We start from the raw sequence: 27,335 nt of genomic DNA, 5'->3' as shown, positions 1-27,335 counted from the left end.
CTGCATAACTGACTGTTATGTTTAGCACATGTTCATGTCTAATTTAGAATACTCACTGAGGTTTCAATATAGCCCATGCTGAAAAAGTAACGCATAAACACATCTTGAAAGGTGACACAAACATCTGTATTTTCTGACATCAGCTCATGTTTTGAAAATGACATATCCTCGATTTAGGTGCACGCTGAAAAAATGTGTTCACATGTTACCTCTTCCTTCCCCTGTCCTCCCTTTAGTGATGGCCTCTGCTGAGCTACCGTGCTCCAGCTTCCACCAGCAGCACTGCGCATAAGGCAACACACCCACCTTTGCCCTCCTGCCCAGAAGTGAGAGAGACACCACCATGTACAGTGTGGAGGACCTCCTCATTTCGCACGGATATAAATTACCCAAGAGTGGCCCTCCGTCTGCCACGCCTTATGACAAGCGCCCCGCTGATTGCCAGCGTGAACTTGTGGACAACAGGGCTGGCCGGGGGACACTGAACGGGTATGAGGCTGACCGGGGGGCATCTATCACAGGCATCTATGGCAGCAGGCAGGCACTGGTGAAGGGCTACCCCGCCACAGACAACGAGAGCGGGGAAAGGATCCTAAGGAGAAAAGAAGCCGGTATCGGTATCCTAGGTGACGCTCAGCCCTTGGGTGATTCTCTTGCCACAGATAGTGGGTGAGTGTTTTTTTCCCTCTCTTTTGCGATCCCCCACACCCTTTACCTTCCCTTTTTCCCCCTCTCCCCCTTCTCACTGGGGCCCTTCGGTATTGCATGCAAAACTGAGTCTGCACTGCGCAGGGTTTTTTTTTCCCTCCTCTTCCCTTTCCCCTCCTTCCAGAGCTGCAGAACACTCTGGCTGCAGCAGCACCACTGACATGTCTTATGCTGGATATGAGCAATTATGAAAGGTGCCTTTGCACTCGTTTGAGTTGTTTACATGCTTGCACAGAGAGGTGGCTTGTGTCTCTGTGGAGACCACCCATGCATTGGTATCGTCTCAACAACCTCCACCAGGCAAGCAGATGTAAACAGCAGCACTAGACAGTGAGAAAACTGAGGAGGACTGAACATGCCTCAAGACAGGCGCGTAATCACTCCACTGTAAACACTGGCACACTGAATCACGCCCAGCACGTGCTCTGTGATGTAAGCATGTTGCTGGGCAAGTGTGCACAGCGCTGCTCCCCTCAGCCATACAGTAGCATATGCTGCTGAGGATGATCCATTGACTTTGCAGCTTAAATGAATGAGTACAGTGACTAACACAATGACTTAGTGCAGTGCAGATATAAGATGAAGCTCTTATGAAGGGTAATTGTAAACACATTCTTATTTTTTTGTTCTGTGTTATTAATCATTAGACTGTATATTTTACAAATGTTTATTATGTATTTATGATATATTTTACAGCTATACTTTTGTCTGTTTTTTAAGGAGCTATTAACTGCAAATCATGCCTTTATGTGACTGTATCATAAATATAAACCAACTAGCCGGAGAAAATACAATTATTGATTTATTTTATTCGACAGATCTGATGTTACATTTGAATTTCAACGCAGAATTCAAATCCACACACCCTTGTTTCTTTATAACTGCCTATAATCAGGGGGGCTTAAAACGTGCTTGAATGTGACTGATAACCTATGGAAATTCATGGATCTAATTTATTTAGCTGTGCTGTTCCACCACACCAAGAAAAATTACAATGACTGCCTGAGAAAATCAGAATTGTAAAATTACAACGTGATTCAAGAAAATGACCCTCTTGAAGACAAAGAACTGAAGCTCCGTTTTTTAGACTTAATCTGTTATGATTAAGTATGCTATTTCTTAGATAATTGTTTTTGCAGTGCAACATGCATAACAGCAATATCCTGCACATAAGAGGTAAATATGGAACCATAACTAAAATTATCTCCAGGCAATACTGCTTTATCACACTACAGTAGAGCCACTGTTTTAAACCTGTCAGTTGTTACACACTTGCCGAGTTGTGTTAAAGTCAGCTAGCATTTTTACAATTATTCTGTTGCTTTTGATATTGCACATGCACCATAGCAACAATCAAAAAAGCCCTGAATTATGTGTTGTTGTGATGTGGTGATACAGAATGCTTTAAAACTTAATTGTCACTCTGTATTTCCTATAAGCATACAGTGTGATCCTGTAAAATTGAATTATGTGATCAATTAAACAGGGAGAAAGTGGTGTTGCTTTCATGTCAAATCAGGTAATGGGATATTTTTGCTAAGACTTTCTTTAAGAGCCACAGTCACTGTCCAGATGACCAGCTTCCAAGATAAGGTCAGCACAATTTAATATGCAGATCATATTGCAGTAGCATCACAATTTCATGGTTTCTTCAAGGGACTTGGAAGCTGCTGACTTAAGCACTTCTGTCTCATATGTGCTGGCTCTACTTGATTAAGTTGCTTTGGAAAGCCAGTACTGCCAAAGCCGAAACACATGCTTGAGACTGGCATGGACATGTCACTTCTAATGTTTGGCATTTATCAAATCTCAAGCGGGTGGTAAGCTTTATCATAAAAACTGACATAATACTCCTCTGATTTATTTTGTTTAGGGGAAATATCTTGATTGCAGATCTTTTAATCTATCACTCCTTTATTTCTTGTGGTTCTTTTAAACTACAGCGTACAGGCAAACTATAATTCACATGAAATAATATTTCCTTTCAGAAAATATTCTGTGATTATCTGCGTGTCGAAACCTACCTAGCAAATGTAACTATGTTACAAAGTCTACCTCATTCTCCTGTAACACTGTGAAAGTCTTACTTGCTTACTTTTTGGTCTTTGCAGGTTCTACGATGTTCCTAGTTTGACTTATTCAGAGCCGCTGAGCTATGACGAGAGGGATGTTTCCTACTGGCGAAGGCGAGGCCAGGACTTCAGCATCCTTCTGGACTATGCTGATGGCAGGGAGCTGAGGGCCTCTGCTGGCGCATGGAGGCCACAGGCCCTGATTACAGCAGAGGAACACAGAGCAGAAAGACAAGCGCAGCAGCTATGGGAGGACATTTCCTGGCTGAGAGACCTGGACGCAGCCCCTGGTCACCTAAGGGTAACTGGGGAGAGAAAGTGCCAGAGCCTCGGTACAGAGGAGTGGAGGCCTGCTGTGGGCCTGGGAAGGCAGCTGTCAGATGGGGATGGGGAAAGGTGGGCTCTGGACCAGTACCGCCTGAGGACACCAGAGGGTTTTTTCCACCCTAGAACTAAAGCAAAGTCTCAGTCTCTCCCCAGAGTTTTGTCACCTGATAGAACAAGTGGCAGAGAGCTCATTCCATCAAGGCCTAGCCTACCTGATAGACAACAGAGGATAAGCAGCACTGTCTTCTCTGGGCCCTATAGTAGGTATATCTATAGTGGTGCTGTTGTCAGGGACCGGTGGGGTAGGAATGCTGGGCCAAGCAGCCATGTTGCACTTTTACCAAAGCCCAGGTTCAGCAGGCCTTTAAAGCCTCCGTCATATGAGATTCACCAGCAGACAAGGGGTAGCGCAGAAATGCTTGCTATAGAGCAGGGTGCCAAACAAAAAGAAAGGCCTATCTTTTATCCAAGGGGAGGGGATCTGAGACAAGACTATTTCGCACAACACTCTGCCATCTCTGGAATGGAGCCCCCTGGCTACATCCCACCCCCATCTTATAAAAGAGCCCCACCCCCAAGATCAGTTTCAATCAACCGTAATGAAATGGCAAATCTAAGATGGAGGGCGGAAGCTCTGCAGATGCGCAGCTCAGATCCAGGAAGGTGGTTTTCCAGACAGGCAAGTAGTTCATGGCTGGAACATTATGGAGATCGTGCTGCATCCCAGGCAAGTGGTTCATGGCTGGAACATTATGGAGATCGTGCTGCATCCTATCGAAAACAGGTACATTCTGGACATGAAGAACAACCAGTTCATCGTCAATTACCCACTGAAGACCCAAGAGTGAAGCAAATCTCAGGAGGGCCTAGCGGAAGTTCTCTCACTGACTCAGACAAGATCCGTAACATCAACAAAGAGACTCCACCCGCTAAGATTTTAGGACAATCTACACATGATAGTGCCTTTCCTCCCCAACAGGGGCCAGCTCTCAATACCGACAGCCGAAAAACAGCTCTCACTGACAACGACAGCAGTAATCGATGGTCCAACAGAGGATTGAACAAAAAAAGTGACAGTGTACCTCCTGAACAGAGCCGTACTCAGTTTTTTCCTTCATCTATCCTGGGCAAACCACCACCTCCCCCATGCAAGCCAGCTGACCACGGTGTCCCTGAAACTGTGACAGAAGTAAAAAAGGTGGAGCAACCTGAGCCACCAGAGAAAGAAAAATCCAAGAATCTAAAAAAGAGACTTAGTGAGACAATTTTTTGTTTGGTGTCTGTCCCTGTCACTCCACAGCTCACTGGGACAATGATCCGCGATCAGAATAACAACAATGAGAAGTCACCAGACCCAGCAGATAGTCCTAGTGACAATAAAACTGGCCATTTAACAAACCAAAGTCTCCAAAGCACATCTTCAGCTGAAGCTGAGCTGCAAGCACTAACTGGTAGCATAGCGAGCAGCAAAACAAGCAGTAGAGCGAGCAGCAAAATGTTTAAAAAAGTACCCTGCAGACCTCCTAAAATAAACCATTACAAGGAGATGAAACTGTCGGGAACCTGGCCTGCAAACCAGTATCGAGACCAGGAGACACAAACTAGCCCAGAGGCCCGAAAACCTGCCTCTGAAAACAAGGAAGCACAACAAGATCCTGACCCTCCCGGCACTGAAGTCCCTCCTGATAATAGCAGTGTAGTGGGCACTGCCTTCAGTTTTCCTATAAAGGGAGTGAAGAGCCTGAAATTGTCAAGCAACAGCGCCTTCTCTCTGACATCCACCTTCTCCAACCAGCTGAACAAGAGCACAGCTCAGCAGCCAGCAGTACCACCCTCAGGAAATGCGGAGGAGACCAAACCAGCAGCAAACAGTGGGAAGGAGACCTTTGAACAGTTCCTGCTGAAACCGGCTGCCCAGCGACCATGGGATGCTGTCAAAGAGTTGGAGACCATCAAGAAAGAAGTCCAGGATCAACAGCAGCAGCAGAGCAGCAAACAGCCCAGTGTTGACAAGTGCATAGAGGACCTCAACGAGGCCTACAAAGATATCTTGGAGCTAGGCACTGCCAGCAATAAAGTCCCAAATGGTTCTGTTCAAATACCTGAGCGTATCAAAATCAGATTAACATCAGAACCTCTCAACAAGCCCAGCAGCCTTAGGCGCAGTGCAGTAAGCTGGTCTGTTGACCCAGAATACAGGGAAGTCAAAAGCGCCTTCTCCAGGCCTGCAACAAAGTCGGTAACCTTCAGCAAGCAGCTTAGGGAGGAGCTCCCTGTCCCACCTCGGGAGACAGGCTTCAGAGAATACAGGGTTGTTGCGCATCTTTCGCGCAGACGGAGCAACGACGGCAGGACAGTGAAATTGGACCTGCCAGATGAGCCTATCGAGACACCACTTTGTGACTTCAGTCCAACAACGCACACCACAGCAGCTGAGGTGCCATGGGCAGATAGACAACCCATGCAGGATGCTTCTACACTCACTAGTCCTCCTGATTATGAGGACATATGCCAGACTTTGCGTCAGTCTAGAGACCCAGCGGATGCCAATAAAGCGTCCACAGGCAATCTAAAACCTAATGACGGAGAGCAACTTCAAGATCTCAGTGTTGACTCAGAGGAGGAGTGCCCTATTTGTAAGAGAGAGCTTGAGAATCAGATGAGACAGGGCCCATTGCCTCCACTTCATGAGGAAAACAGCTCGGACAGCTCGGCCAATCAAAATGGCAGTCCACCACAACACACTGCATTAGAAAGTCCAGCAGAAGATACAAAAACACAGGAGCCAAATGACTCAAGTTTGAATCAGTCAGGGTCTGATGGTGCTGCTGAAACAAAAGAGCACCATTCATTGATACAGGATAATGTCAAAGGGGGTGATAAAACAGACAATGCTCAGGCAGAAAACTTGGACGATTCATGCACAGTTAATCCTGCTGAGGGTATACCAGCGGATGAAACAAAAGAGGAGAGTGCATCCACAACATTAGCAACTGATGTGCCTGCAGACCCCCAAGTCACAGAGGAACAGAGTGTTAGTGACACAGTAACTAAGGAAGTAGAACTAGGAGAGAGGGAAGCCATTACAGGAGAGACACCTGAGGGCAGTGCAGACAAACAGACAGCTGAGGTGAAAAGTGAGTGTGAGGGGCAAGACAATGCAATGCCTGATGACAAGCTGGAGCAAGAAAAGAAGCCATTTGCTGTCCCAGAGCATAGACTTGGTTTACGGACTCATCTTGGGCGAGACCACCCAGGGTTACCAGAGTTTCCGCCAGATAGACTGCCACTTTCAGTTCCCCCACACCTAGACCGCAGGCTGTCTCTTAGCTTGGAGGGGGAGAGGAGGAGCAAGGGCCCCTCCCAACGAATTGAAGCATTGCAGAACAAGCTGGCTATTTCTCCAGGTCGGGTGGCAGTTGAGCGCATGGCCCGGATGAGGGAGGTGGACGTTATGTATCGCATGAGGCGCCTCAGCATCAGAAGTACTGACTCTGGGGAAGGGGAGGCAGAGACAGAGGGGGAGGGCAAGGACGAAGAAGCAGTGGAGCCCCAACCTGACAAGGAGAACGATCAAGAGGTCACCCATTCCCAGCAGGTCTCTGAAGAGACAGTGTTGCAAGATGAGGAGTCATTGCTCTCAGGTAAGATAAGAAAATGTAGAAAACTTTGACTGAAAATGTGTTTAGAGGATTGTCTGTAAACTTAATCCTGAGTTTAGAGGATTATCTGTACAGCTTTACCCACACTTTTTTGTTATCAAGGGTAACGTAAAAAAGATTCTTTGGACTACAAAATTGTAACAGAAAAGGGAATTACCAGTACTACTTGAAATATTTGTTCAGTATATCACACAATCTCCCTGTCCCTATTCGCAAATTTGCTATGCATGCTTTAGGAAGACAGTACAGTAAGCAACAACTGAAAGTGATAATTCCATTTAAATGCTGACAGACAGGTAAAAAAAAATGCTTGGCCGGAAAATCCGAATGTTTATATGCACTGATAGTAAATAATCAATAATGGCTGTTTAGAATACTGAAGCATTGTATGATTCATGTTTAAATTTGACAAATAAAATGGTGCAAGTTTTATTCTGTATATGAGACAATAAACCTTTAAGGGAGATGATTTGTACAATTTTTAATTTAGTTATTTTCCTCACCAATCTTAAAAAATACAAATTTAGAAAATAAATTTTGGTCTCTGGTAAGTAATTGAAAGCAAGTATTAATACAAAAATAAGAAAATAATGTTTATTTATTTATGGAAGTTGATATTAAGTGGAGGTGGATATTAAAATTGAAGGCTTACTGTCAGTGGGCCTTGCTGTTAAAGACAGCTCCACAAGATGGTGTCGGTGCCAGATAGTGCAAGTCCTCTACCCTCCTCAGAGAATTCAAATCCATTAAATATATGACTGACAAATATGTCAACGAACTATAGAATAGAATAAATTCAGAGCTTATATTAAAACACATTTCATTGTCCTTTCAAGAGGAATATCTGTCTGTTACTACCTCTCCAGTTTAGATATTTCAGTTGAATATTATTTAGTACTAAATGCACTTTTTCTGAATCTATATTTTTTTCTTTACGTCTCAGAACCCCTTGATCCCAGCCGAGTGGAGACAGAGTAGAAAGACTGCGTCCATCATCTCCATCTGAGGTTTTTAGCTCCAACACTGTGACCTGGCTGCCTACTAGAATGCCTTCATCTCATCTTGACACTGAAATGGCCTTCTTGTCCGACAAGAGCATTGTGTACACCCTCACCCTCGGCGCTGCGTTGACTACTAAGAGTGCTGTTCCACTGCCAAAGGGAGCTGCCCCTTTAACTTGTGGGGCAACTTCCACCCCGAATCCCTCCCCAGCCTTCCCAAACTGACTTCCCACTACCCCATCTGTCCTCCATCCCCAATCCCATCCTCTTATAGGATTCCTACTAGTTAGTCTTCTTGTAGCGGCTTGTCCTTTCTATTCTATCCTCCCTATGCTTTTCTCATTGGCAGACATTATGCAATTCTGTCGTGCATATTAGAACTCCTAAAATGTCCATAGTGAATACAGTCGAGACTTTCTTTACATACTGAACGAATCTGTTTGTTCACTGGTGAGCTGTTAAGGATATGAATGTAAGCATTTATGTTTAACCTAGCGTAGATATAGAAGGGTTATTGTCACAGACCTGTTCTTTTGCATTTAAACTACACCAAAATAAACTGCGCATCTGATTGTCGTGGTGAGGCGACAGCTGTTTTAGAACTGGACATCACTGTCTCTGGCTCAAGAACTGTTTTGATTTTCAGATGAGATCAGTCAGCCTTTCTTTTTTTAAAATTTAAAGACATTGTGCCCTGCCTCATTGCTTTTGTACACACTGCAACCATAACCCATAGAGCTCTTCAGTGAAGAGTGACTCTGCACCACATGACATGGTAGATCAGTGACCTATTATATGATATATTGGTTCTACGCTGGAGAGGAGGAGTTGCCTTCTTTAACCAGATGTGTTAGTCCCCTGAACAATCCGATGTATAGCTCCCATTTCCAGGTAATTTCAGGAAGCAATAAAGGCACGGATTGATTTGATTTGAAGTGTTGTTTGGAAACTTTGATTAAAATTAACGATGGATATAGGGATATAGGACAAAAAAAGATACGTAGAGCAATATTGTTGTACAAACAGCTCAGTGGTGTATTGGAGCTACCTGTAGGCTCCATTGTCAGAAGTTTTTAATGTGAACGTGTCATTGAAATCATATTACAGGGATTTGGAATCGTGTCAGGGTATATGGGCGCTTAACATGGGGTGGGTGCTTTACTTCATGATATATATCAATGTTCATACATCTGTATCGCAAAGAGACAACATTTCACCGAGTATTTATTTTTCTTATCATCAAATTGTTAATCAGTTTGCATAATGTACAAAATAAAGTATATTTTAAATATTTTAAGAGATATTTTGTATTTAACCATGAAATTTTATTTCTCCACACTTATATCAAGCTGAAAGTATCACATGTCTGTATAGTATCATATTGAGAGTATACATAATTTTCTAGTGCTTTAAAATTTAACAAAGTGATTTAAGAAGGGATGGCCCTGTAGTGTGCCTTGATCACACGATTCGGATTCAGTGAGTGATAGGGTTCATCAGTGCCAGTGTTGATGTGATGGAAACTTTTTGATTGTGCCATGATTTGCTATTTGATAGTGCTTTTTCATACGCTAACAGAGTCAATGTTGGATGCTCCTTGTGATACCTGATACATCAATCCATCTCAGCTGTATCTCCTATGTTGGTGGTCAGACATGGCCTGTGTCTTATTTTTGTCTTTGTATGTCTTCCAATTCAAATCATGTATCGTTCTGTTGTTTGTTCTGTTTCCTTGCAACATGTTTAGAAATAAAATTGGGAAATTTTCTTTTTTCCTTCCTTCCACCCTCCCTATCCTCTTCCCCCCCTCCTCTATCTGCTGTCTTTCTTTCTTTGTTTCATACATTACAAAGCGTGTTCACTTTGTGTAAACTGTTCTGCTGTCATCAATACTTATTGCACTAATGAAAACAATGCAGTATGCTGTTTTTGGCAAAAAACCACGTACTTGCAAATAGTATGGAATTTCTTTTTTTGAAAAAATACAGGGGTTTTTAATAAATTTTAAATTGTAACCTATAAGCTAAATAAATAAAAAAAAAAACTTCTTGTGGATCAAGGCATAGTTTGCAGTAACATGGTTTTTGTACAAGAGCAGCACTGCATTGGTGTAACGTATCAACAACAGATTTATAGGAATCCCTCACTGTTTAATCACTCATTAAGTATCACTTAATTGTTATGTAGCATTTTACAGTTGTAGCATTTTATCAACGCAGACCTTTGTCTTAGTATTTCAAACATTTCTTGTAAATTTGGAATAATCATGTCGCCTTATTATGTGTGCATTACATTCTACTCCAGGCAATGCCAAATACTAACGTACTAAGCACTGTTGCATACCTTAGGTTTTTACAAACAACTTACTGTTCTGCCATGCCTCTGGCTGGAGAGGTACAGTAGCATTGTGCATAGTTTCTGCTCTTCATGCTGTTTATCTGTAGGAACATTGAATCAAAACTGTGAACTTCAAATAATACAAAAAGCATAATTTTAAAAAGTACAGATGAGATTCAGTGTTTTAGGACAAGCCCATTGTCAGCATCACAGGGAGGACAAGCTGGCACGACCATAATTACAAACATATCTCATTTTCAATTCATTTTGAAGACTGAAAGGCTTTGCCTCAGTCTTTTGTGTAAACTGCCCCAGACAACATTTAAATAGCTATTTCAGTACATACGCCCCACCCCCCCCCCAATAATTGGCATGTCAGGTACACTTGAACATAGTGTCATTTGACTTTTTGTACTGCAGGTTATGTGCAACATGAAGTAATTATGCACACTTGTAATATTTTCTATTTTCATATGAGATTTAAGTGCTTTTTGTACTCACTGACATCTTTTTTTCTTCCTTGCATGAAATGCAAGAGAGAGGAGGAAAAAAAATGTTTTTCATAAAATATATTTGCATTTGGTACTCCAATAGTAAAACCGGTGGGCAAAACATTACGTTTCATAATTTCCTTTACAAAACTATGCCAAGTATTTAAAAGCTATTTTTAGAGTAAATCAAAAGAGAACTCATTCATTTTTTTTCTTTAAGACATGCCTTTATCTTTGTATCTATAAATATGAGCATAATCCATAGTCATATGATTGTGCTACTGTTGTATGATACTGCAGTCTGATTCATAAATAAACTCTTTGCATGAAATTAAAGTGTTTGTGATCTTTTGCCAAGGGGCAACCTACAGGGAATATTTACAAATCCACGGAGGAGATACTTTTGTTGTTCTTTGCAGAATATTTTAGAAATAATATGCAACTTCTTCACCCTAGACTGTATATAATTGTATGGGAAGGATGCAAGGAAGCAAAACAAATAGTACTGGTTGTCAACAGCAAGTTCAGAAAGAATGCTGGCGTAATTGGTCTCATATTTTTTCTAAAGCATAGATGTTTTATTTTCAAACGAAACTCCTATCAGACTTGGCTTTTCATTTAAAAGTAATATTCAGGCAAAAGAAAAACAGCGTAAGTGCACAATTAAGTGTGTCTTTTCACACATGTACACTTGTGCACTGGCAATTTCAGCCCAATTACCCTGCCAGGCTGTCGCACTGAGCTCCACTTGCTCGATCAAAGTGATGGCAAAGACAATACTTGAGCTGAACCTTGTAAAAACCTCCCAGGAAGCTCTCTGAGGCTTGGATGTCATCCATACTCAGATGCTGTTCAAATTCCCCTGCATGCCATCGTTTTCTAAAAGGAGAGTGAGAAGTCTGATTAGTACTTACTCTGATGTAATACCTTATTGATTCCTATATACGTACGCTGTCTTTTCACGGACATCCTAATGCTTTGCTTTAAGGCAAGTTGGCAGGTTCTTAAGACAGCATGGTTGCTGAGAAGAAGGCAGAGTTGTAAAGAGGGATACAACATAACAGGGATAACATGACATTATAGGTTCTCACATCATGTACACGCAGCATCTGTCAGTGCTATTGAACATATCAAAGAAGCGATATTAAGCTAAATTAGGTCTACATAAATATGAAAAAGGCAGTGATTGCATGTATATTCACTGATTAATTCACAAATTACACAATATATACTTACAAAAAGGCAATCAACTTTCATATTGCTTGAGTTTAGCTTACCCCAAATTAGCCAACATTTCAGTCAAATCTAACTTGAATGGAGAAAGATTGATATCACATAAAACACAAAGATAAAGCCTAGTAATACAGTATCAGAAACACGTAGCTATGACTGCAAAAAAGTTCATTTATTAAATGTTGGTGTTGAATAACAGAGCTATAAACACACCTGCTTTGACGACATTAGCGTTATTCAAGTACATATAAATTATACCTATTCAGGTGACTTCATAGTTACAGGCCACATTATTAATAGGCCTATGTGCAGACACACCTGGGTTACAGTAGGGTTTATTCAACACTCATGACATTATGTCAACCACAAAGTCATCAATTACTTTTTTATTATACTGCTTTTAAATAACTTTCATACAGTATATTAAATCATTCCGATAGTTAATTCGATTATAATATGTATATGTAACAAGCCTAATATCATTAAAATCAAACAAATACATATATTTGTATTAATCCCTCTCCTTGACAGTACATTTTTGTATTTTTATTTAGCCCAACCTGTTTGTCATTTAGTTATGATCACACCACCCCCTGGTGTAAGTTAGCTAGTTAGCTTACATTAAATAATGCAATAATTGGCTGCTGCCAGTCTGCCAGCTTGGCTTGAAGTACTACAGGAGAACTGTTAAAAAGCCTTCACATAGCAGAGTTACACATTTTTAAAACTATAAAAGGTCAGGTGTGATACTATTTCCCAGTACTGTATGATTGCCACACCAAATGTTAGCTTACTGTTGGTTAGCATTCCGAAGTTATGCTACAGTCACTCTAACTAATGGCCACAAATGAGACACCCATTTCTGGACGTTTTTTAAGTTAAGCAATTTTCCACATAATGTTCTGTATTGGTACATTGTGCTCTTACCTTTGCTAATAACTGTAACTGAGAATATTCTTTCCTAAAATCTTGACCTTGAGAAGTTTCCAATTGGCCACATAAGGCTAGCTAAGGCTAAAGCTAGCTTAAAGCAGTTCATACAGATGTTTGAAATGATAACGTTTACGTCCAAGATGGCCGCTGGGGACAGATGCCAACCGTCTTCGTCAGGTAAAACTCCACAAAAGCAGGATATAAGTGTTTATTTGAAAATGTTAGGATTAAAATGTATTGCAGCTTCAGTTACTGATAGTTAATACTTCAACGTTAGTACTGTTACTTTGCTACAGCAGCTAAAATATATATATTCTACCAGCCCAGTTCTATTGAATTAAGTTACTCCAATTATGACTAGTAGCACTAGTAGTACTGCTTTATCTAACTGCTCATACTGCAGTGACACTGACACCTGTTGCACCATAGCTGACGACAGCATTATGAAAAGAAAACACAGAATTTGATACCATTTTTCTTTTGCATCTTTGCCAATAGATAAAAACCTTCTGACAGAATATATTTTATATAGTCTCACAACATGTAAGATGATGCTATTGTTTTCTAAATATGTATTACTATACGATGTTGTATTCATGGTAGATATGTGGTGCCCAGTCCCACTGCCATTCTTTTCCAGCTGTCCCTCCATGACAGCAGCCTCAGTCTTCGAGCCAGGACGCGGTAAGTTAACTTTATATCTGTCATTACTTTACACCTGTCAAACATGCTCGCCTCTGTTGCTTGGGGAATAAGTAGCTCCATTAATACAGTGACAGTTGTCCTCCTTCCCCATACCCCCTCGCTTACATTCTCAACTATACCGCACCCACATATTAGAGAGGGAGATTTATTTGGAAGGAGCAGGATACATTTCCATTTAAATGTTTTTATTTAAACATCTGTAGAGGAACTAGGGACACAGTGAACTGGCGTATACTGTTATGCAGGTGTTACGTCCACAAGATGGAGCCAAACTCTAAAAATAGAACTCCAAAAAACCCAGAGCCAACCTTGGTTCCTCTCCACCTCAGGGTGTTCAGGCAGAGAATACTTTTACCTGTTTATTTATAGAATGCATCCTGATACTTTGACGCATATAGATTTTAAAATCTACTGTATGTATATAATGATGACAATGATCATGATGATTTTAATTCAATGGCTGAAATTATTCTCGTGAAGGATTTTGTCAACTTTATTTTCTGCATCTATACTTTTTTATAAGACTACATGTAAAAGAGCTGTTTGCTTGCTTCCTTTACATTTCCAGCTTTGGAGATGAGCAATAGTTGCATCACTTGCCATAAATATTTACACCCTGTCCTGCATGCGTGTTTTTGCAGGTGAGCAACCCAACATGAACCGCAAAGACGAGATCCTGTTTTTGTGCATCTCACAGCTGTCCTGCAGTGAGTACTTTGGCAACGATCATACACATTACAGCGCGTTAAATCATGAGTGGAAATACTGTAGATTTAACCGCAGCACTTTAGATCAAACTAGACATCTGTGGCCTTTAAAACCATTCAGTGCAATGTTTATAAAACTAATGAGCCAGAAATGTAAATGCATCCTACCGTTGGATACATTATTGGCTGTTTGAAATTGATGTGCAGGTTACTCGTGCATTTCCTCAGAGCAAAATTAAGTTTAGTCCCAAGTGCTGTGGTACAGGAGCGCCTGCAGAGCATGGTTCACACTGTGCTGGTGGATTGTGGTTTAACAGCTGATTCGATCCCCCTGTGCTGTGAGCCCAACGCTTCCTGGCTATTTATGGCAGATGCCCCTCTATCGAGGCCGCTCTCTTCAGCCCATACATGGTTGCTGTGGGATGAGGTTACCACACCGATTTTGGCCCGTACTCCCCAAACCCCTTGGAAGCAGTGCTGTGTCACCTCTCAGTCTCAGTCTAAACTATCAGACCAGGGTCCCAAACCTGGGTTACAATAATGGACATTTCAAGAACCACAATTTTGACTTTTGGAATAGTTTGAGTACGCACTTATTGTAGGAGTAGCAGTCTGTTCTAGCACCCCTTAAGTGCATTTTTCTCCTCTTCATCCCTTCACCCCTCGCCTGAACACCCTACTCCCTCTCCCTACGTCTCTCTCTTTTTTGCTCTGCTGTTCTTGGACTGATTTATTTGGCCTGGTGCAGCAGAGCCAGTGGGAAAGCACCAGGCTATATTTGTCGGCCGTTGAGGTTGGACCTGCTTCATGGTGGATGACTTTGGATCCTCTGCTTGGGTTTACCTGCTCACACCTGCGCCTCCTGCCTCCTCAGCATCTGCTTTGCTCTGAATAAGGAACTCGTGAGACTCTTTGTTTGGTAGTTTCCTGTCCCTGAATTCACAGTCAAGATAAATGGACCTCACTTGAGAAGCTTTTTTTTTTACGTCCCTAGTATTGGAGCTAAAGCACTGTAAGTATTGTTTCTGCTTTCCTAGTTGAATGTCATACATACTATTGATTGATTGGTCAGAAAGAAAGCACTTCTCTCATGATGGATCTGACCAACATTTGTCATTTGTGATGAAGTTTGTTTAGGGATGTTTGATTTCCTTTGGTGCTGCTGTATCTTCCCTGTAACTTCAATATATAAATCATTCAGAGAAAAACATGTCATCTAGTATAAGATAGGGTCTTGAAACCATCATTTACTGAATCATAACAAGAGGTTTACGTGTGCAAAAGTTGCCTCACATCTGCTCTGGTACACCTGAAAAACAAATTAATATAGCTTGTACATTTATTTTCTGTCAGTTTCGGTGTTTAACAGCCAGAGTTTGTTTTCAGTTTCGGTGTAAAAGTAAAATGTGATCGTTTTGAGAAAAAAAAAGTCAAATTTGTAAATCATCAGACATAGTTTAAACCCATTACATAGTTTATAGCTATGAATACGTTTTTTGCAAGAACCAAGGGCAAAAAGAGTAGGATAACAGAGGAGGAAAGCACTTATGTTACTGTTATGTCAGTTAGAGCACCTGGTGGATTACAGTGTTCTTCAGCCAAGTATTAAAACTACATATGTGTCTTTAAGATTGTTCATTCATTGTCAATCATTGCTATATCAGAAGTAAAGTGTATTGTCCCAACCAAGCCCTGGCTCAAGTAACCGCATGGGTATTAGCATTCCAAGCTCTAGATTATGGCTGTATGGTGGCATGTGTGTGCAGCTGATCTGTCAGCTATGTGTTGGGCTGGTGTGTTGTTCCAACGCTGGCCAGGCGTCATTTCTCAACAGTTTTGTTTTTATAGTGAGTGCTTGTGACTCCACACAGCAGTTGCTTGCTTGCTTGCTCTGCACCTGTTGCACTCATCAAAATGATCAGACAGGTTTATTGGCCAGACCCATGCCTGACCTTATGGCGCTGGGTTATGTTCATCCACATGTAAGAATACAGACCCGCACACATCTCCCAACTGTTTGAGACACAGAGTTAATTGAAGGCTTGATTCTTTGTTAAAATAGGTTGACATTTACATAAATATAAACAAATTCATTAATGGTTCACTGATTCTTGAATCAGCTTCTTTGACTAGAACAGTACTTGGTAGCTTCAGGTATGTTTCTCCTCGAGGCAACAAGTGAAGATTCTTGCATGTTTTTCCTAAGGCAATGGTGAAATATAGCTTTGTAATTGATGTATGCAAGATCAGAGAACTAGCAATGTTGAAGATTTTTTCAGCAAAATTTCACAGTTGTAAAAATCAATCTCTTATATTTGAAAGGGCAGATTTAAATTTCTGAAAACAGCAATGTGTCATATTAATGTTTCGCTTAGCAAGAATTTCAACAACTCCAACTCTTTGGTGCGATCAGCAACTTCTCTCACTATACATTGATTCATCTTCCCCCTGGTCCCATTTAAAGAGGAACTGGTGTGACCTCTTGAATATGGTCTCATGCACCGGTTAATTTGTAACTGGTACCCAGCGCCATCTCTGGTTGGCCCCACTGTCTGCTGTTACTCTCAACACTTAGCATGTCAGAAGGTCCGCAGCCTTCTGCTGGCCTGCTAGCATGATGACCTCGTTCTGAATGTATGACTGCTGCTGTTTGGTTCCTGCATTCTCAGATTTGTATTGTTACTATGTACAACTAATGATATATCTTTGTCTGGTATGTTTTTGCATCATTTTACATTAAAGGTGCATTATGTAGTTTTGGGAAAGAAATTATCAGAAAGATAAATCTTCATTGACTTTTTTAATGCCTAAACAAGCTAAATAAACAGACTCTGTTCAATTTCATGACTGAATAAACTGAATAAACAAACTGACCTTAAAGAACAACACAGTTTCCTAGTGTTTAACTTTGTTTATATTTGGCGGACCCTGCCACCTTTCTAGCCTCAAGCTGGAGACCTTATTTTAGAACAGCTTGTTTATTCAGTTATCAGATCAGAATTGTATTAGTTTGTTCTTTAAAAATTCAGTTAGTCGATTAACAGAATAATTTTTGATTAATTTAATGCTTGACAACTAATGGATTTATTGATTAACCATGGCAGATCTAGGTAGAATATAACAACGATATAACATTAACAATGATACCATGATTAATATGGTATCATGGTTTTAAATGCTTGCTTTGGTCATTGTATACATATAAAGAAGGTGGTGTTGGAAAAAAGAATGACTTAAAAGTAAATGATACTGTGATTGAGGTGTAGTTACAGTTAAATGAGGCTGTTATGTACAGGTGCCACTTGAAATTGAATACTTGTCCTAATTAGTGAAATGAGTTCATGTACAGCAGGCAGCACATAAAGAAATTATCCTACCATGATAGATATGAAAAATACAGTGGAGAGATTGTAAAAGATACATTTTCTGCTTGCTATCAGTATCTCCTATGAATCAAATTTCCATATATGATGGTGTTCTTTAAGGCCACTAAGAAAAAAAAAAAGGACCATAGTTTCATAACATTAACCAACTCATACCTTTGAATATTTGGCTTGGCCAGTTTATGTGTTCAATCTAGGGAAAGTAGTGGCCCTGTAGAAATGACCCTGCAATAGTTTGGAGACATGCTATCCGAACAACTAACTATGCATTGTATGCATGTCTGCTCATAAGTTACCTTAAGTTACATCATCATGTTACATAATGTGAAGATGTTCCTGGACGATGTAACTTTAAGACAGCCAAATTCTCCAGTGACCACTTCTGGCATGAAATCCTCCTCTTCCTCCTCCTTCACCCACACTGTCTTTTTCTCTGTTTCCTTCCTCCCTCCCTCCAGTTCTGCCTAAGAGTTGCAGAACTTCCTAAGTGTCTCTCCTGAGCACCATGCGCGGTGCTCATCGATACCCATATAAGAGCAGAGCAGGCAGATTTCTGTGCCGCGTGTCAGGCAGAGTTGATGCAAGGCAGCAGAGAGGAACGCAGATCTGGATCTAAAGACAGAACTGCCAGAGTAAATGTTTAAGGAACGGGGAAGGATGAAGGTTCCTGCTCTGCTGGCTCAGGCTCTCACTCGACCTGTTTTTTTTTTGTGTGTGTATAAGAGAGAGTTTGGATCATGCACTTCTTCTGCATGTGTGTGCAAGTGTTTATATTAGTGCACGTGTGTTTGTGTGTCAGTACATTAGTGCATTAGTACAAGCTAACCAAAACAAAGAATGTTTCTCCTAATAAAGGCAGGCCTGGTTGGAGTTCAGCATCTGCTGCTGCCAAAAATGCAAAGAAGTCTCTAAATTAGTAATCATGCCTCTGTTAATGTAATAATTACTGGTAGCAGCTAAATGCCAGTATTGCTGTGCAAACCATACTGGCAAAAAAAAATATGCAATCTACAAACTGTCAGAAAAGCTGAGAAATGTCACATTGTAGGTTTAATTAATAATTTTAGTGCATCATTAATACAACTAACTGAATAATTATTACTGACAAAATTGCCAAAATATTGCTCTTTATTTAAATAAAAAGGTTTTAAAAGCACACCTTAAACACACAGAAAGCTTGTTTGCATGTGATGTCACGTCATGCACATGGACGAGTCGACAAAAATCCAATATATCTGTTATGTTGTATGACCTTTGTTTATTTGCTTTTGGTCTCCTAATAGGAACATTAACATAGGCATACTTGACAGGACAGGACAATGTCCCTTGAAAATATCAGAATATGACCTTTCACTTTTAGTTCGAGCTGAGGCTGCTTTAACTGAAAGGAATGTCATCTATTTAAATTAATTGTTTCCAAACTTCTGAGTATCAATTGTGCTATAAACTATCCTCCAGCTATAACACTGGATAACATTTACATCAGGTGAGCTGTCTCATCCAGTTTCCTCACCTGGCACTGTCGAAAATACACTGTTTGTCAATGGATAGTCTATGTGTTTTACTCAATTAACTTTTAGAAAACTCTCACAATGGAGTAACTGAGGATTGCCTGAAAGTTGATTACCTGTTTTGTGAATTTAAAGCATGTTATTTGTTTAAACAGAAATGTCATGCTCAGGCTGACTCAAATGGTCATGGTTTCCATAGAAAATAGTCCGTCCTTAGCTGAACCCTGTAGTATGACTTGTGTGCTGCTGAGCTTCACGTCTTCAAGTTTGATTAGCAAAGAGATGTTTTGATGCTGAGTCACAGGGATTTGTTGAAGTGCTTCCCCTCGGGTTGTTTACATGATGTCCTGGGTGTTGAGTTTTATTGACTGGTTTGGACATCCAGTGTTGCAAGATGAAATTTTTGAACTGAGTTTCACATTTTTGTTTGACTTTGACCCAAAAACCAAGAGACAGTTGAAGTCTTACAAAGGGGTCTCAGCGGTGCAGGTTTTTTGTAGTTGGTAACATGTCAAGGGCAGACAACAATGCGTCGTTTGAGAGAGAGATAGACCTGACAGTTTACTTGGTGATGTGATATGACAGGCACCTGATACACATTGTTGGTGATATATTTTTATGGCAAATATTTGTTTTGTCTTTTAGTATGTGTTTCTGCTATAGTCTGTTCATTTGCTTTAGTATGTTTAATTGATATAGTATGCTTTCTGATTAATATTTTACTTTTAATGTCTAAACACTTCCTTTGGCAATGCCAAAAAAAGAAAAGCCAGTGGAATTGACAGACCTCACAACTGAGGAAGTGAGTTTTACTTGAAGGATATATGTATGCATATATAAAAACTTTTGGCAGTACTTCTACATTTGAGAAATACGGTTGTATTTTTTTTTATTCACACTGTTTTTCTCTCTTTTACATGACAATCGAAATGCGTTACAGTCAAGATCATCAATATTCTTAACATTCAGACATTTATGGTCAAAGAGCCAGAGCTTATTTTTGTATATAAAAATGACAAAAAAAGATTATTCAAGTGAGATGCTGAACTCCTTTTGAAAAAAACACAACCCCAAATTTGAGAGCTAATTTCGCAACAAATTGAATTTAATCTGAATTTCCTGAAAAGGTCTGCACATCCATGATGTTAAACTGGTCACAATGTCTGACACAAGTTCCCACATTGTCACTTGACTCAATGTCCACCTAAGTGTGATTTCTTAGAAGGCTTTAAGTACTCTGTCGTATGCCAGTGAGGTTTACTTCTAAGAAAAGCTTTATGAATAACGGGAGATCTTGTTTTGAAAATATATAATGTGTGCAACCAGTGAGATAGAGAGTGAGTGACGGGGAATGTATCGTGTTTGTTGCCATGCAAGCTGGCATGGACATTGGCAATGGAAGGACTGGTAACCAGAGTGAAGTAGAAAGAGACAGGTAAAGAAGCAATGATATGCCAAGAATGCAGAAAAAGGAGTTGAGAGAAATGAGTAGGAGGGATCAGAGGAGCAAAGCAAGATGGATGGCAAGGATGACAAATCTAAGGGGTGAAAGTGAGAAGGAGTGGGAAAAGAAAACAAGGCAGCACAGAGAGCAGGCGTGGAGACGGTCCCCTGGTAAACATGGCCGGCTGGCTTACAGGGTGACCTCTCCCCGAGGCAGCCACTCACAACACATGTTGCCTTATTAGGGGTGTCTACAGGGAGAGAAAGCAGACTAGGGCAGGATGGTGGGGGGAGTTTGTGTGTGAAAGGGTGAGAAAAAGCATCAGACAGAGGAGTTGGGTGAGTGTGCAAGTGAGAAGGAGTAAGACGTCTGAAAGTGTGTAACAAAGTAAAGAGCTGTGTTTTTATTGTCAGTTTACGTATTCAGTACATTTCAGAGAGCTTAAAGATTACATTGGAGTTCTCTCACATGTCTAGTGTGACATTGCAGATATTCACGCACATCAGCAGACATCACGTTAAGTGATATCATACTAAATTTGTCAAGATGTCTTTTTTAAAAGAATGCTTTTCTGTATGTTTGTTCTTACAAATGATGAGTGCTGGAGGTTATTCTGTGGTTCTTATGTAGTTTCCAGTAAAGATTTTTTAAAAAGTTGAGAGCTCAGTAAAGAGAGAATGACTAACTGACAGCTTAATGTTTTTTTTGTTGGTATTCGGAACATTGTACACGACAAGGTCAAACCTCAGTGAGCAGCAAAACAATACAAACAACAGAAGTTTCTAACTTTGGATTATTAACATTATTCGTCTTCTGTGGAAACAGTGCAGCCCACATACTCACTCAATTTCTGCCTAATTCTGTGTGTCATGCACATGTTTTTGCGGCACCCTTGGCAGCTGGACTGGACGGGCCAAGGGTCAAGGTGCTTAAGTAACCAGAGGTGCAGTCTGGACACTCACTGTAGCCACCACTGCCAATACTTGCCACACATTATCAGATATAATGATTGAGAAAAGTGGGTTCAATTAGATGAGATTGTTTCTTAGCCACTCATTATATCTGACTGAGTATCTGACTGAGGGCCTGAAGACACGCTATGGTAGCGACTTGTCAGTCACAAGGTAGTCATGCCCTTAAAGTTAAACTCTCGCCAAAATGCAACCTAGGCTTTTTTTGTGAATGTATATGAGTCAAACCTTCGTGTAAAAGCATAATTACGACGAAAGAGGCACTTTTAAGATTTACCGTGTTTTCGTTTTCGGGTCAAACTCATTTTAAATGGGAGTGCTAGGGGCAAATTAGCGACAGCCATTTTTAAAACACTAAGAAGGCTCGACACAACATGAAACTTTGCTCATAGTATCACCAGGGTCTCTACACATGAACGCGAGCATTGAGAACATTGTTTATGTACACAGAGTTTACTAAAAAGAAGGTTTTTGAACAACTCACCTTAGCAGAGGCTTATTCCTCTAGCCGCCGCCATGGCAGCCGAGAAATGTCGATCTCAGAATGTGACGTAACATGGACGAGAGTTAAGGTAGAAGGCTACTGTCTCCACGCGATATCTCACGTGTCTTTTCTGGCTTTTGATTTTAGTATTGTTTTCTTGTATGAGGCTCTTTTTTCAACTTCAAGGTCAATATTGTTTTTCGCTAACAACAAAACAATGAATTATCCGTGCGTTTATATGGAACTAAGCTTTAGGAGCGGTCCACCTTAACTGTCCTCCATGTTACGTGGCATTCAGAAATCGACACTTCTCACTGGCAGGACGGCGTCGAGCGGAAGAAAGATCTGCTAACGTGAGTTGTCCAAAAACTCTCTTTTTAGTTAACTCTGTGTACACAAACAATGTTCTCAATGCTCGTGTTTATGTGTAGAGACCCTGGTGATACTACGAGCAAAGTTTCATGTTGTGTTGAGCCCAAGCACTCCCATTTAAAATGAGTTTGACCCGAAAACAAAAATACGGTAAATCTTAAAAGTGTCTCTTTCGTCGTGATTATGCTTTTACACGAAGGTTTGACTCATACACATTCACAAAAAAAGCCTAGGTTGCATTTTGGAGTGAGTTTTACTTTAAGCAAACCTATTATATATTGTCTATTTTACTGTAAATGGGACCATGACTGACTGAATGAACATGAAACTAGAGAATAGGACAATAAACTCATTTAAGAAACTATTTTAGAGTTGAAGTAATAAATCACATGAGAAGTAGAATCATTTTCTCATAAGGTTACATCAGTTTGACTTCTTTTTGACACCATTTAAAAATGGTGTCAGAAATCTTTGCTAGTGATGTTGTTTTTAATGGTTAACGATTTGAATATTGCAGGAAATTAATTCTGTTCAACTGCATTGCACATGACATCTTAATAAAGCCTTCAATTTTAGCTGAACTGGCATCAAGTCAATGCTGCCATTAAAAATCTTACAACCATAATGAATCATATTCCCAGTAGTAGACTGAATTTTATGATCTAGTGGACTCTGCTGCATTTAAACACAGATTTAACAAGATTTCGTGATAATGATATTAATATCAGTTTCTGTTTCTTTAATATTTGGAATTTTGTTGGCACCTGGGCATCATGGCTGAAGCATGCCTGATATGTGCGTGTGTTTGGTATACCATCCGACTTCCAGTTACCCCGGACCCCATACCACCCCCTGCAGCCCTGCTGGCACCCTCCTCCAATCCTGTTCCAGAGTTTTTATCATCAAGGCTAATTTCTGCCTGTAATCTGATTAGGGCTCTGAGCTGCTTTAGCACCCTGCTGTGCTGTCTCTCTCTCTTTCAGCTGCCTTGCGAGCACATACACATACACTGACATGTACACCAACACACACACACACACACACACACACTGTATGACAGCTAGTCTGTGTTGGCTGTATCTTGCAGTCAGTCTGCTGTGTGCTCATCCGTGTGTGTGTGTGTGTGGTCGTGTTGCCGCCTCCATCCCTGCCTGTCCGCTTGCCGGTAGCAGCCGTTACCTCCACCACTGCCACTCCTGCTGTCCACCACCGCTGTGACCAGAGGGGAGTCATAGCAACAGGGCATCCTTCTGTTCTTCTTCTTAAACATGTTTCGAAACCCATGGATATCTAGTTACCATGTGGACCATGTGGAGCCCTGTGGCCAAGGTAAGGCCTTTGAAAGGGGAGGGCTTGGTCAGGCTATAGGATGACTTTCTTAACCCACCTTAACTCTATAGATTGCGCAGGGGATTCAGCTAATGCCATTTAGCTCTTTGCTGAGACAAAGTTGGCTGTCACTGAAACTGTAGATAGAAAGGTCTGGCTTGGTTGGATGGACTAAGAGGCGTTGAAGTTACCTTGTTGACTCCTTTGCATGGTTGGATAAGATGAATTAAGGATTCGTGATGTGTGTAAGAGCTACTCATCGCTGTCTAATGCGTTTAAGGATTTTGGGATATTATGAATAGGAACAGAGGGTTTATCTTTTACCATTAGCATGATTGTTAGCATCATTAGCTTTGAAGGAAATGGAGAGTAAGTTTGAGTACTTGAAAGAAAATTTTAACTGCTGTATATTCAACAGGTGAATGCTGCTTTTTCCTTACTTTGGGAATGCACTCTATCATTGCTGAGATGGAACCTTTTCATGATGAACTAGCAGACGTTCCAAACAGATTGTGTGAAAGTGAAGGCCCATTTCACTCAGGGAGTCTATTTTGCACGTCTGAATATTTATAGAAAATCTCCTCTCCTCACCACGCTCACTTTGGGACAGTCGGCAGCCTAAGCTGCTCTCTGGCACTGCCATCCTTGAGCCTTGTGCTGCTTGTTTTGTTGACAACCTGCAGGCGTTTCCAAGGATGACTGACTTGTGTGCAAGGGGCTTTCCAGACAGATAAACTGATACATGTACACACACCTACGCAACATTCCCACAGGCGTCCAAGATCTTGAATGTTTGTGGATTTGAGATGAAGTCATGCTTTAGAGGTTGTGACATTTATGGGTTTTGAGAATGAAAATAGAGGGCTGAAGTTGCTACAGCCATTTCTTTATCTCTTCGGTACTCTACATCCCAATCAAAACCTGTGCTCAAGAATTGGCATTTTACAGCATAATAATCATAAAATGAAGACTTCCAGAAAAGATTTCTGGTCATGCTTATGTCTAATTCTGACTTGTGTTTTGCCTTAGATTAAAATGTGTCACTTTTGAGTGCTTGGATTTCACTGGTGCACTTCACAAAAAACACTGAAAATCTCCATAACATGCTATGGAGGCATATGCCTATACCACCACACCTTTCAGGTACTTACTTTCTGTCCTGCCAAACATTCCTTGCTGTATTGCCACACAGTCTTTGGAGGCCAAAATAAGCCGGAGGTGATCTGGAGGCGTCTGGAGCAGTCACACGATCTGTCTCCTATACTGGGCTACAACTTTACAACAGGCTGCTGTTGCTGTGACGTGAGAGCGAGGAGGTCAGCTATCAGTTGGGAACTGGATGTGAACTTTCTGAGTAACTGTCTTTGACGAGCGACTCATGACGCTGGAACTGGAACAGCAGATTGTTGGTGTTGACTGAGAACTGTGACTTTTCAGTTTTCAGTTTAATATATCAGTTTTTTCTTACAGTGGCAATACTTTCAATGGGTTACAAAAGATTTTGTGAAACATGTTCCAAGTATAACTTCTTATCCTTAAAAGTGGGATTTGTGATGGCAGAAGTTTGTTTTGGTCTCTCAACACCTGTTGCTTTATGGATACTATGCAGTATCATAAGAGTATATACTTTTTTCATGGAAAGCCTGAGTAGAAAAATCAAACCAGCAACCCTTTAATGGCTTCCTGACCATGTCAAATAAAAAAAACTTCTCTTTATGATAAAAACTGGATTTCTTTAGGTCGTGGACAAAACAGGAGATTTGAGGAAGTCATTGGCGGCCTAAGCAGTTTTTTCACCATTTTCTGGTCTACATTTCTTAGACCTAACAACTTATTGATTACTCAAGAAATTAAGCAACAGATTAATCGACAATAAATGATTGTTAGTTGCAGCCCCAATGTGGATTTGCATTCCATTATGGTGTAGCAAAAAGTTTTTTTCTTTGCTGGAGACCCTTCTGAATGTTGTCGTAATAGCTGTACTATAATGAGCTGTTTTTTTCAAGACTCCTTCAGTAGTGTCAACACAGACATACTGACTGTTGAATTGAAAGGTGGGGACAGTGGAGTGCAGTCCCCCCTTTGTTGAAATTTTCTCTTGTGTCTCTTTTAGGAATTAGCTCTAAAGCTCCCACCAAGCTCAGCAGCTCAACCTCGTTACCAACAGACGCCTTAAGGTGAGTTTTTTGGTTTACAGTCACCACACTTGAATGGATCAAATAATAGGGATTTTTTGTGTGTTTTTTGTCAGATTGATTGTTGTAACCGGTCACAAAGATCGCCAGTTTTAGATTTGCTAAAGTTTAAAGGGCAAAAACTGGAGCTACAGAATTGACTTTTTCTATTCTTTAATAGCATTTACAACTGTCTCATTTGTGCTCAGTCATCAAGTCAGGGATATGTAAGGATATAGAGTCGAGTGCTTTAGCTTATCATGAGCAGTAAGCATTAAAAGCTGGAGATGCCTGGAACAGCTTATCCCAAGACACTTTTTTGTTCACATGGCATTAGAGCAATAATACCCCCTTCAGGGGCACTTTGCACAAAGCCCCCTTTTTGCATAAGTGTTTCTGCTGGTGGTTAAGCATTAGACCTTTAGCATAGTAAGCAAATTACCTTCACTCCTATAGAAAATGTAAGACAGAATTCACCAATATAACAGGTATACAGTCCAAAAAAAAAGATTAGATTGTGAAAATCTGACATTGTAAAGTATAAAAAGTAACTTGATGGCAGCTCCTCTGTATTTTCTCCTATTTTTTTTTTTTTTTTTGACATGCAGAGGTCTACTCTGAGCTATGAGATGTGGTGGACAGTGTTGTCTGGAAAGATATTAGAAAGATATATGTCGAAATAAAAAAGACTGTCAGTTGACTCTGCCCTAAACTGTTCCAAGAGTTTTTTATTAGCACCTAATTAATCTCCAAAGAGTTAAGGATAACAATTAAAATATAAATTGACAGCTTTTCACAGATTAAAGAGGAAAGACAAGATAGGTGAGTTTATTTATCCCAGCTTGTGTGATCTGTTGATCGTGAGATATAAAGGCATTAAGAAGATGACCTTGATTGTCTGTTTCCATTTGGAGGAGAGTCAAGACATGATGACCTAGTTCTTAAGATGGATCCTGTTGAAATGACTCTAGCTGAGTTTCACCTTTACCTGCCATCACCGCGTTAAGTCAAGGCGATTGAGGGCTGTGAGGACAGCTGAATTAGGAAACAAGGCACAATTTATTGTCCTTGTTTTAGGTAATCTGAATGAGTTTAAGGATACTATTACACTACTCCACCATTCCGCCAGCCACTCTGACCAACTGCTTTGATCAAATGTTTTGTATTTATTAGGAATTCATGTTTGTGACTCTGTGTTCTCATTTAGTTTTCAGAGTGACTTCTCCCTAAGTGGCAAGACCACCTTGGTCAAGAGTGTTTCAGACACAGATGCTAAACTTCTGTCCGCCCTTCCCAAAGGTGTGCATTGGTTCTAAACACACACAATAAGTCAGAATATAACACACAGGTTGTCAGTTATGACATTTGCTCTAAATTTATATTTTCTGTTCTTATATTCAGTGTCAGAGTTAAAGAAATACTTTGAGGGAGCTGTCACAAAGGATTTGGGAATGAACAGGTATCTTCAGGACTCTCTTTACTATATTTTCA

At 40.6% G+C, this 27,335-nt stretch overlaps 2 protein-coding genes and 1 long non-coding RNA gene across 6 annotated transcripts in view; 2 read left to right on the top strand and 1 right to left on the bottom strand.

Moving 5' to 3' along the window:
* Positions 1–318: 318 nt before the first annotated feature.
* On the top strand, positions 319–10,929 carry jcadb (junctional cadherin 5 associated b). Its single transcript, XM_030402940.1, has 3 exons — positions 319–669; positions 2,820–6,751; positions 7,713–10,929. Exons 1-3 carry the CDS (start codon positions 344–346, stop codon positions 7,745–7,747), a joined length of 4,293 nt encoding a protein of 1,430 aa, XP_030258800.1. The 5' UTR covers positions 319–343; the 3' UTR covers positions 7,748–10,929.
* On the bottom strand, positions 474–12,925 carry LOC115572653 (uncharacterized). The gene is made up of 4 exons (XR_003982121.1): positions 12,759–12,925; positions 11,319–11,477; positions 10,138–10,208; positions 474–592 (listed from the first exon to the last, which is right to left on the bottom strand). It is a non-coding gene; the product is annotated as an uncharacterized LOC115572653 (long non-coding RNA).
* Positions 12,890–27,335, top strand: part of LOC115572625 (supervillin-like) — a 54,188-nt gene continuing 39,742 nt past the window's right edge. Inside the window, exons 1-6 of one of the 4 annotated variants that reach the window (XM_030402936.1) lie at positions 12,890–12,941; positions 13,383–13,448; positions 14,111–14,176; positions 25,784–25,847; positions 27,052–27,143; positions 27,246–27,303. In XM_030402936.1, coding sequence (XP_030258796.1) covers positions 12,905–12,941; positions 13,383–13,448; positions 14,111–14,176; positions 25,784–25,847; positions 27,052–27,143; positions 27,246–27,303 — 383 coding nt within the window. In that variant the 5' untranslated portion in view covers positions 12,890–12,904. Of the gene's footprint in view, positions 12,942–13,382; positions 13,449–14,110; positions 14,177–14,678; positions 15,189–23,505; positions 23,671–25,783; positions 25,848–27,051; positions 27,144–27,245; positions 27,304–27,335 lie in introns of those variants that run through there. The other 3 variants (XM_030402939.1, XM_030402937.1, XM_030402938.1) reach the window with 3 other exon arrangements.

Source organism: Sparus aurata, chromosome 21 (assembly GCF_900880675.1).
Source record: "Sparus aurata chromosome 21, fSpaAur1.1, whole genome shotgun sequence".
Classification (NCBI taxonomy): Eukaryota; Metazoa; Chordata; class Actinopteri; order Spariformes; family Sparidae; genus Sparus; species Sparus aurata.
This window is presented reverse-complemented; position numbering and strand designations above follow the sequence as displayed.